The 11,611-nt window shown below is 39.4% G+C and overlaps 1 protein-coding gene across 1 annotated transcript; it reads right to left on the bottom strand.

Annotated features, from left to right (window-relative positions):
- Positions 1–1,823: 1,823 nt before the first annotated feature.
- On the bottom strand, positions 1,824–7,557 carry GJA9 (gap junction protein alpha 9). The gene has a single exon (XM_077295933.1). It carries the CDS (start codon positions 7,374–7,376, stop codon positions 5,811–5,813), a length of 1,566 nt encoding a protein of 521 aa, XP_077152048.1. The 5' UTR covers positions 7,377–7,557; the 3' UTR covers positions 1,824–5,810.
- Positions 7,558–11,611: the final 4,054 nt, after the last annotated feature.

The raw sequence follows: 11,611 nt of genomic DNA, 5'->3' as shown, positions 1-11,611 counted from the left end.
AGCCATCATCCTGTTTGTTAATCTAGGAAATTACTAAAACTAAGGTTTTATACCAAAAATTTGAAGCAAGTTCCATACTTGACTGTGGCAATGCAATAGTGCCACATATTACAACTCATGTACTGCAGGTAGAGACAAAATGCATTATTACACGTGGAGTGGTAACATTTCCAATCCCAGTTTCACATAGGTGTATTTGTGAGTCTATATTATGGCTTAGTGGAACAACCATGGTATTATGCTAGAATCATACTGGCCTCAGTAGTATTCTCATGGCTCCAATGCAAGGCTTCCGTCTGAATCCCTGAAAAAATGGAATTCATACATGCTCCTGCAGAGCCAATCAGTACAATGGGGCAAATACAGTTCAAATGGACTTCATCCAGGCTTCTTTGTGGCAGTGTCCATCTTTTCAAAAGGGTCACAAAAACAAAATATATTCTTGTGCCCCTCTGAAAAGACACACATACATTGTAAAGAGCAAATAGAGTTCATTTGAACTCTTTTCGCACCATTGTAAAGATAGGCTCCATCAGATGAACCATGTTTGTCAGGGATTCAGATAGAACCCCCAATGGAAGCCATGAAAATACTGCTGAACGAAGGCCTAGTTCTCTAGGTGATCATTTCTACATTCTCCCAAAAAAATTTTTTAACAGAATGTCCCTTGGAGCTATTCAGCATAATTTGGCAAACAGAGTCACTTTTGATTGAGTTTGGCTTCTGTCTCAGTGGTGTATGTCTTTTCTAGATGAACACAAAGCATAGTCTACCACGCGTTTGTGTAAAAAGATGACAAATTAATTTTAACTATATGGGTTCCAAGAAGTATCGTTTCTACTTGCGGAGAGTGACATGTTAAAGCATGTCGAGGTGACAAGACTTAAAGCTGCAATGCTCCTCTGGGAAATATGCAAATTGTCTCTTCAGAGAGGAAGAGGACTAGAACTCTAGTGCCACCTATTGGAAGTAGCAATCCCAACAGTCAATGTCGACCCTATAACGAGCCTTGTCACATGACTTAGGATAAAAGCCAAACGAGAATCTCAATTTGCAGACACTGTGTTTCGGGGTACTGCCCCTCATCAGTGCAAAGTGGTGATCTGGTTTGGCTGATTGAGAGGCGTTTGACCGGGATCAGGTGGCACTAGAAAGGTGGCACTAGAGTTCTAGTCCTCTTCCTCTCTGATCCTCTTGTATCCTGATCAGACGCCTCTCAATCAGCCAATCAGTCAATCAGATCTCCACTTTGCACTGACGAGGGGCAGTACCCTGAAACACAGTGTCTGCAAATTGAGATTTGGTTTGGCTCTTATCCTGTCATGTGACAAGGCTCGTTAAAGGGTCGACATTGACTGTTAGGATTGCTACTTCCAATAGGTGGCACAAGAGTTCTAGTCCTCTTGCTCTCTGAAGAGACAATTTGCAACTATATGGGTTGTAAGTTTTAGCAGTATTTTGTTGCCTTGGTCAAGTAGAATGAAACATTCTTTTTGAATGAAACCTTCCAAAATTTTAGGAGGTTGGTTAAAACCAAGTAAAGAAGGCGATTGATATATACAGTATATATATGATTGATAGATATATATGTTCACATTTCAAGTATTGCAATCTCAACTAGTTACTGAGAATATAAATTAGTTAAAGGATGATTTTCTGGGTCTGCTCCTGGTGCATTTGCTAACCATTGTAAATCAAACGAATGCTAAACCTCTGTCCCCATTACTGTCTCTGGCTCCAAGGTATATGAGAGCTTCGTGACGCTTCCATTACACAACAGAAAGCAAATTCCAAAATATTAAATTTATTCTTTTCAGGCCTATACAGTGTTCATTGAATGTTTGAAACAAGGATTACAAAAATTTCGGTCCACAAGATACCATCTTTAGAACCATAAAAAAAAGTAAAAAGAAAGAATTTGATTGTAGTAGGTACAAATAGGTTTTTCATGTTTATTAGTGTATAATATACCAGTCATACAGCATTTCACAAATGTGCTCACTGAAAATAATGTCTTTGTTTTATTGTCTTTGCTGGTGCTTGTTGGTTTGAAGTGCCCTTTGCAAATAATTTTGCCATAATGCATTGCTTTTACTAATTTTCTCTCCGTTAGTGAGTACAACTGCAAGACAGAAATCTTTCGGATATAAATGTACAGAAAAATCTAAGTATAACTGTTCAAAGGCACACTATACTTCTTACATCCACTGCTCACAAGCAACCTTAACTGTAAAATGACTCTAGTCTGCCTGGAAATAGTCAGAAAATATGCATATATTTCCAAAATTACTCGTAATACCCAGTTCCACTGCAGTGAATTAATAAGGGTAACACATGTGAAATCATTGCTTACATCTGATAAACAAGAAGAACTTGAGGCAAGCAGTGTGAGAATGGAATAGGGTAATTTGTTGTTTTTTTTAAGTGTAGGCCTATCCCAACATATCAATGGCTTATGTCAAGGATAGGCTATATCCTTGACATAAGCTTTGCTTTTACACCTCCTATGCCGACAATGGGTCTAAATGGTAACAGATACAAACATATTGTATGTACAGTATGTTTTTCTATTTCTCTGCTTAATGCTAAAGGCCCATTTAGATGGACCCTCATTCCCAACTATAACATGTCTAAACAGGCCACGAATACCCAATGAATGAGCAAAATGTCCTTACGTCAGGTATGATTATTTTTATGGAAGCTTAAAAATCACTAATTTTGGCAGCACATAATCCTGTGTACTTTACAGCCCAGAATAAATGCATTGTTGACCTTCAGTATGCAAAGTATTGTAGTCAGACTATCTAAAAAGACCATTAAACAACTGCAAATTAGTTTGCATTTAGCCGATTGGCAGTCGTTGAATGGCCGCAATTGTGTATCCTCCTAAGATACGTTATGAAGGTTAACAACAAGTAAAGAACAGGAAGGAGAGGGTATGATTAAAAGATCAGTCAATTCAGGGTTTGTTACCAATGAGACAACAGTAGGAAATGTTTAGTAATTTCTTACTACTGGATTGCTTTATTTTTATTTTAAAATTGGTAAAACAAAACTAATTTTGCTTATCATAATTATTTTACTCTATCCACACCATTTGTCCCTAATACTTTTTATTTAGAAATTGTAAGCAATGACATTAGTTTACATGAAGGTGAAGGCCAATCAAGGCCAATCAATGCTGACCGTCAACATGCATCAGTAATTGGTTGTCAAAGTCATATGATTGTGACATCACATGGACATCACATTGCATATATTGGTAGCCAAGAAGGACTACAAACTGGCTTAGGCACATTAATCATAAGAGGACAATAGTTCTGTAATTTTTCAGTTCTAGAGGTGGATTGGCAGATTTCTGTCCGTAACGAGGCGTTCAACAGTATAACACGTTGATCAATGCTTGTTTAAGGCCTTTTCATATGGGCTGATGCAAGCTGTATGGAGACAGAAGGATCATTAATAAGATTGCTCAGTTCCCATACATTTTACATACTGTTGGCAGCATATCCTGTTTAGTCAGGGAGATGGGCTGCTGACAACAATGATAACAGGGCTGACATATAAATTCATCCAGCCAATAAGTGTTTTGCTCATTCATTGACTGATCGGTAGCAGTTATTGAATACTTTGGTGGCATAAAGTTGGCATAGTCCTGGATGATGGATGTCAGTGAGCCAGATAGGGTTAAGGACTTTAAGAAGTCTATAGCTGTATGGAGAGAAGTCTTCTCCAGGTAGGGTCAGTATGATCTGTAACATATCAGTCTCTATGCATGGCATATGAAACAGGGCAACCACACTGACTTGGCTTTGTGTAATATGGACCCATGGGTATGCTACCTCATATATTGATAGAGGAAAATCATATCTAAGCAAAATATTTGCATAAGAGCTTGACAGGGGAAAACTGAACTAATGTTTTTTTAAATAAATTACATCTTGACTGGATCTGTCATGAATTTTGCTGTCATCAAACTGATTACATTGCTATGCGGGGTACACATTTTCAACCATACATTCCTGGCAGCAAATGAGTTACTACATTGTTGAGAAAATCAATGTTGAATCTTTATATAAATCAGCCTACAAGTGTCCCAAGGGCACTCCAATTCTTGGCTAGCACTTCGACCTTCTGCTTAGCGCCAACTTCAAAAGCTAGATGTGACTTAGCACCACTGAACAGACAGGAATCATGTACTATCTGGTAATTGGCCCACCCTCAGTGCACTTGCAGTCTCATTTACGTGAGAATTTAAAGCTAATATTCTCAGTGATAGAAAATCATACTAGGAAGGTATTTGAAGATCTCCTAGTGCCAATGTGATGATTGACAACACGTCATCAATATCAGTTAGGTGGTGGTCTGACACTTAGAACCCCACACATTAACTGTTAAAAGCTCCAACGATGGGGAGATTTAAATGCATTAAACAGAGTTGTAACACACAGATCCTTTCAATAAGTAGCAGTCACTGCTAGTTACTGCAGAACAGAGCAGCTGCTGATTGCCTGCAGCAGTCACGTGACATAGCAATGTCACATGACCACTGGTGCACCAATCATTATAACCAGAGGAATGGTGCCACTTGTGAAAGTATGTATGCAGTGTTTTTATTGTACGATGAGTAGTATATCTATTATTGATGGTTTATCCAGCAGTAGACAACCCCTTTGATATTTTAATACATCTAGTATTGTCCACCTCACCCAATACATCTAAGTGTCAGATCTATTGGATAAAGCAACCATTTGATGAGCCATTTTCCATGCAATGTATGGTTGGTGAGATTTATGGACTGAGAAGAGACTGCATTGTTCTAATGCTGTGAGAAAAGGAGCCTGAACATGTTAATAAGGCAGCAAAATTTTTAATTCCAGTAGATCAGAAAGTTACTTTTTTATTATCATCTTGGTCATGTAAAACCAATACTAAAAAAATTATTCATGGACATCCATGGAGAGCCACATTGATCCATGGTGCTGTTTGCGAAGCCCAAGCTTTTCTGTCATGTGTGTCTGCAGTACAAAAGTGAAGGGTACACTGTAGTCACTACTGAAATGGTCTGATCATTCAAGTTTGAAACAGTTGACTGCATTATCTTTATTTTAACAAATGTGTTTTGGACATGATTTTGTGGGAGTTACTAATATATAAGTATGACAAGTTTTCTTGCAGACATTGGTGCAGTTTTCCTCACAGCCTGACTTCTGTTCTCAAAATGGTTGATGATGGAGGAGCATCTGTCCAGAATAGTCCACCAAACCTCCTCTAACCAAAAACAGCTTTCTTATATGCAGCGTTTTTCAATTGGATCAGGTTGATGGACAGGTCTGGTAACACGCTCCTCCATCAATAGCCACTTTGTGGACAGGAGAGTTGTGCAGTGTGTGAGTAAGGCTGTACTGACAAGTGAGGAGGAGACCCTGTTGTTACTATTAAATAATAAGTGCCACAAAATCATGTCCTCAACACATCTGTTAAAATGCAGAAAAAGTGGACAATCCCATTTAAGCCTCACTTGTTCCTTAACCACTTATTTGTTAGGAAATTGAGTTTGATGGTGACCAAATTATTTCCTCCATATTTGTTCAGACAGTATAGGGACACCTAGGTCAGTCATTTAGTGCAAGAATTAAGCATTAGACAATTCAACTCAAACTCAGTAACTAGAGGCTTAAACCAAATCCTTGAATATACTTCTGATAGTAAAGAAGAAGATGTCCATATGCAACTGTAGTTTTAAAGGTTTAGACAATGGCATATGTCACCAATATTTCTTTGTGTGTAAAGTGTAGGTTAAGTGACTGCTAAATTTGGAGATCAGTGGGAACACGTCTACTGCTGGCATTACTTGCTAGTGACATCTTTCGATCTGGAGAGAAAGTTATAGGGCCATCACACTCTTTATACTGCTGGTGTTCTGGACTTTGTTCGCCGATAGTATCTGGCGTGCTTGGCCGGCTGCTTTGCTTAAGGTCAGACCATGGTCTACCAGAAATAAAGCTGTAACGTCCTCTGGTGCTGCATATTGAGTCCTGTGTGAATGAACTCCTCTCACCCGCTCTAGAACAGTGCCATGGAGCACTGATTCTTCTACTCTTCCGGATGGCATTGCTAGTTGAAGAATACATAAAATTTGTGTTGCAGAAATCCTCATTGTCTTCAGAAGGTATCTCAGTCATTGTTCCCATTGGTATACTTGGCGTACTTTCGGAACTTGGATGAGTGCATCTTATGAAACCACTTTTTCTCTGTGGATGTTTTTTAGCTGGCTTGTTGTCAGACGCAAGAGTTTTACTTATCTTTTCATTATTATTAGAACTGCTGTTGTTAAGATGGCTTTCTGCTGTATTTGTAGAGTTTACCTCATTAGCAGATTTGGTTTCCTGCTCATCAAGTATACAAGTATTACTATTAGACGTGTGTAAATCTACAATCGGTTGAAATCCACAAGGAGGATTTAATATTGGATACACAGTTGGGTCACTTTGTTTTTCCATCAGCAATGTGTAGTTGCTGGGAGCTGAAGGAAGTGTCTTTTGTGGGCTAGCAGATGCACCAACACATGTATGAGTAGCTGTGGAATGTTTCTTAGATTTATTTGCATAAAATTCATCAAATTCGTCTTTCAGTTTATATCTTACTAAATAACCTTTCCTGATTTTTTTCACCCCAAGGTGTCCTATTTCCAAAATGTTGAGAAATAGAGAAACCCCTGCTATGCTCTGCATAAACAGCATGAATACTGTCTTCTCAGTTGGTCTTGGGACAAAGCAGTCAACCACATTGGGACAAGGTTCTCTTTGGCATTTGTAAAGAGGATTTAATTTAACTCCATAAAGTAAATGCTGACCAACCATAAAACCAACCTCAACAGCAGATCTGGTTAATATATGTATGATATATGTGAAGAGGAGTGAACCACGGAGTGGAGCCTTATTGAGTTTTCTTTGGTCAAGTTGTCTTAGTTCACGCTCCAATCTCTTGCGATCCTCCATCAACTCATAGTCTACACCTTCAAGTTCGCCTTTCAAATGAGCTTTCTTTTTGTGCCTTTCTTTCTCAAGAACTCGTAGTCTATAAATAGCATGGCCCATATATACCAATGATGGCGAAGACACAAATATAACTTGAAGAACCCAATATCTAATCAAAGATATAGGAAATGCTTGGTCATAGCAAACAGTTTTACATCCAGGCTGGTCTGTGTTGCATACAAACTGTGATTGTTCATCATTCCAAACTTCTTCAGCTGCTACACCCAAAACCAGCATACGAAATATAAAAAGAATGGTAAGCCAGATTTTTCCAACTATTGTCGAGTGAATATGAACTTCCTCCAGGATGACCCCAAGGAAATTCCAGTCTCCCATCTTTAGTCCACCATCTCAACACTGTTGGACAAGGAAAACAATTCTATTTTTATAAATGATTATAAAAACATCAACTAAAATAGCACAGTGATACTGTCCTCATGTTAGGTGTGTGTTTATCTCTGTACTTTTTTCATTATTTTCATACTTTTTCTCATTTTAATATGTTCATGTAATCTGACTTATAGATTGGCTTTATATAAATATACATATATATGTATTTACATCAGTTAACTTATAACTAGAGATAGACCGGTAGATCCAATAGTCATAATTCCATAATTTCTAATTGCATAATTAATGTACAATTTGTAATTGTATATTGTTACTTACCAATTTCAGCCCGGCAATGTACCTTAACGAGCACTGATTGACTCTATAACAAGGCGTACGACATTCATTTACCAGCTTGTTTACACAAGCCAATGAACAATGATGGGGAAAGAACTGTCGCTAATACAATAGTTCTGTCCACATCCTGTATCGTGTTATCATCAGCACATCCCCTGATTATAGAAGGCAATGTGTTGCTGAGAATAATATTTTTTGCTGGCATAAACACCCGACAAATGAACTTTTTGCTAGTTTGTTGGGAGATTTCCATCATGTTTATACGAAGAGGAAAATTGGAAGAGAAAGTTCCTACAAAAGCTCATTCAACAATTATCCAGCAGTCTAAGACGTTCACACTAAAAATTTTTGCAGCTTTTTTTTACGCATTTTTCATGCAAATTTTCAGCTACGTTTTACAGTACCAGCAAAGTCTATGAGATTTCAGAAATCTCATGCACACACCTTGTTTTTTTTGTCATCAGGATTTTATGCTTTGCATAGTTTTTTTGTACAATGGAGCATGTCACTTCTTTCAGCATTTTTCCAGCGTTTTTCACCCATTTGGTGGTGAAAAAATGCCAAATCTGGCATGCCAAAATGCACAAAAAAAGTAAGAAAAAACTATGAAAACATGTTTTTTTCTGCAGCTTTTTCCTACCATGAGATTAGGTTTAGTTGAAGAAAAAAAGCTTCAAAAATGCCTAGTGTGAACTTATCCTAACTGTAGCAGAAATAATCATTATTAGGATTAGTTAAATACATGTAGAAATCTGTCTAATTTAGTGTAGAGATGTACTGTAATTGTATAAAATTGTTTCTCTGGTAAAATATGGTTGGTCACTGTTAATATTCCTAAAATTGTTGACATATCCCTATGAAGCTAGTCAATGGAACGTGGTAAACTATCAGACCACAGATGAATATATTTCTATCTGACTTGCAGTTACAATTTGAAGCATGTAAATAACAAGAATCGAGCTGATATTCTCTACCCAATCTTACCATGAATATCATAATGTTTATCTTGATGAGAAGTTTATTTCTAACTTAATAGAAATGATGTCCAATCAGATAACGTAGGATATTCTTAACACAAGCACAGGGCATATCGATATCAGTTCTTGATATTACATAGAGGTCACTGGATATTATATACCGTAGATCTTATCCAGCAGCTAAATAGAATAGCTGGAACATAACGTTTTGCAAATCAGACGACATGACATTTACTGCTAAAAGATATGCCGAAACCTCTCCATGTTCCATACCGTGTCTCAGTATTCCACACCTTTTCCATCCAATGACTTTAATAGCTTTCTCTATGATGATATGCACTAAATTTCAACAAACCTCTCTAACTTACTAATGGTATAGGCTAGAAGACATGGTCCAGACTATTGCAGCTACGTGTTACTGTAGAGGGGTATACATGTAAAGCAGTTATTAATATACAAGTTAAACTGTTTCCTATATAGTAAGGTTTATACCATACCTTTTAGTTTTGCTCAGCCTCAGGTAGGATTCCATGGAGCAAAGCTTGCTCTGTCCTGTAACGCTATCATTGCGATGGGAACAGGAGGGAAGGATAGTACTGTGTTCATCTTATACTCTGCATATAAAAATCAATGTGTGTGCAGCCTGACATTGCTTCCAGCAACATTAAAATGGTTTAGGTAACCCACTCCATCCCAGAGGCTTGTCCATTGCACGTAGAAGCACAGTGACTTCCGAACTCGGAATCTTATTATCCTGGTAAATTACAAATGGAAAATGCAAATCGGAAAGTATTTCTCCATTTGTCTTATTTAGTGTTAATTTGTATTGATATTAGAAAATGTTAAAAGTATGTCCCTATGTCTTAGAAATAGAATCCATATTAACATTATGTTCCTATGTATTAGAAATAGAATCCATATTTCCATGTTTATTGATCCATTCTCTAAATCTAGAGTATCGCTTATTAAACATTTCTGTACATTCAACTATCTCCCTACTAAGTTAATTAATTTAAGCGTGCCGGTGCCCGTACATGTAGATGATGTGCCTTTAAAGGGACTGTCTCACGACAGCCCATTTTGTCATAATGGCATAGTAACATAGCAAGGTTGAATAGTTCAAGCTATTCTGGTACAATGTTGATATGGAGGAATGCAGGGACAGACGTCAATTAAATTAAAATGAATGACTCAATACATAATATGTGGATTGCATGTGCAGCGCTCCCACTGCCGCAGGGCCGAGGGGTACCCGGTACCGGGCCTCTCTGTCTCAGTCCTGGGGTTGTCACGGTGGCTAGACCCGGTCCGTGACCCTGCTGAGGGGCGCCCAATGAAAGAGTGTGGATGGTGATGATGTTATGGTGAGGTGCAGGTCGCAGTAAATAACGAGGACACCAGGTTGCAGTCTCTTTACCTCTTTACTGAAGGCTTCAGGATCCTCAGTCCGGAATACGGTTAACCGGGCTACGCAAGTCCAGCCGGTCCGATGGCACTTCCAGAGTTCCCTTTGCAGGTGGAAATCTGTGCCTACCTTCTAGCGCTTGTGTGTTGTGGTCCTCCCCTGCTGTGCTTACGGAATAGTCCCCACAACTGTTGTGTCTGTTTCTGAAGTTCCCTCACAACTCGATTCTGAAGTTCTTCAGCACGACTCCTACTGGTGTTTCTCCTTGTTGCATTGATCTCGTTTCTCACTCAGCACAATAAACCTCGCTTCTTGTCCTTTCTTGGGGTACCACCGCGATGAAGTGCAGGCGCGGTCCCGTAACATTCTTTCTGTTCGCTAGGCCTCTGTCAGGATCCCACCCCTGACAGGGACCCCCCTGAATCTTCCCCTGCAACACCCTCTGCCACAGGATGTTGCCTGGTTCCAACCCAGTCAGCTTCTCCCTAACTTCCTCTCTAACCCCCAGTTTTACCAGATTGTGAGGAGTGGCCTAATACATAGTACCCTGTCATGATTCCCCAATGGCATGGGAACATCAGAGACACAAAATAACAGACTAGCTCTCGGGTGATGGAAACTCAAGCTGACCGTGACCTAAATCTACCACACAACTAACAGTAGCCAGGGAGCATTCCTACGGCTGCCTAAATGCCACGCGCCAGCCGGAGAACTAACTACGCCTGGAAGAGGAAGGAACAGACCTGGCTTACCTCTAGTGAAATTCCCCAAGATGATAGTAGCCCCCACATATATTAACGGTGAGTTCAGAGGAAAAGACATACACAGTATGAAGGTAGATTTAGCAAAGCGAGGTCCACTTACTAGATAGAGGAAGGATACAAAAGAGGACTTCACGGTCAGCTGAAAAACTCTTTCAAAAACCCATCCTGAAATTACTTTAAGACTCCTGTGTCAACTCATGACACAGGAGTGGCAATTACAGTCCACAAGAGCTTCCAGTAACAGGAAAAGACAAAACTGTAAACTGGACAAAAATACAAAACAAAACGGACAAGAGTCCACTTAGCTGATCAGCAGACTAGTAGCAGGAACATGCAACTGAATTACTCAGGTTACAATGATGACCGGCAAGGAAGTGACTGGAGAGCAAGGCTAAATAGGGAACTCCCAAAACTGATGGAAGCAGGTGAGCTGAGGCAGAAAAGTAAACACAAGTCTCCAGTACCACCAGCCACCACCGGGGGAGCCCAAAAAGCGGATCACAACAGTACCCCCCCCTTAAGGAGGGGGCACCGAACCCTCAAGAGAACCGCCAGGGCGACCTGGATGAGCCCTATGAAAGGCACGAACCAAATCCGAGGCATGAACATCAGAGGCAGTTACCCAAGAATTATCTTCCTGACCATAGCCCTTCCACTTAACCAGATACTGGAGTCTCCGCCTGGAAATACGGGAGTCCAAGATCTTCTCTATAACGTACTCCAATTCACCCTCAACCA

The sequence above is a fragment of the Ranitomeya variabilis genome, chromosome 3, assembly GCF_051348905.1.
Source record: "Ranitomeya variabilis isolate aRanVar5 chromosome 3, aRanVar5.hap1, whole genome shotgun sequence".
Lineage (NCBI taxonomy): Eukaryota > Metazoa > Chordata > Amphibia > Anura > Dendrobatidae > Ranitomeya > Ranitomeya variabilis.
Note: the sequence above shows the minus strand (reverse complement) of the source record. Positions and strands in the feature narration are given on the sequence as shown.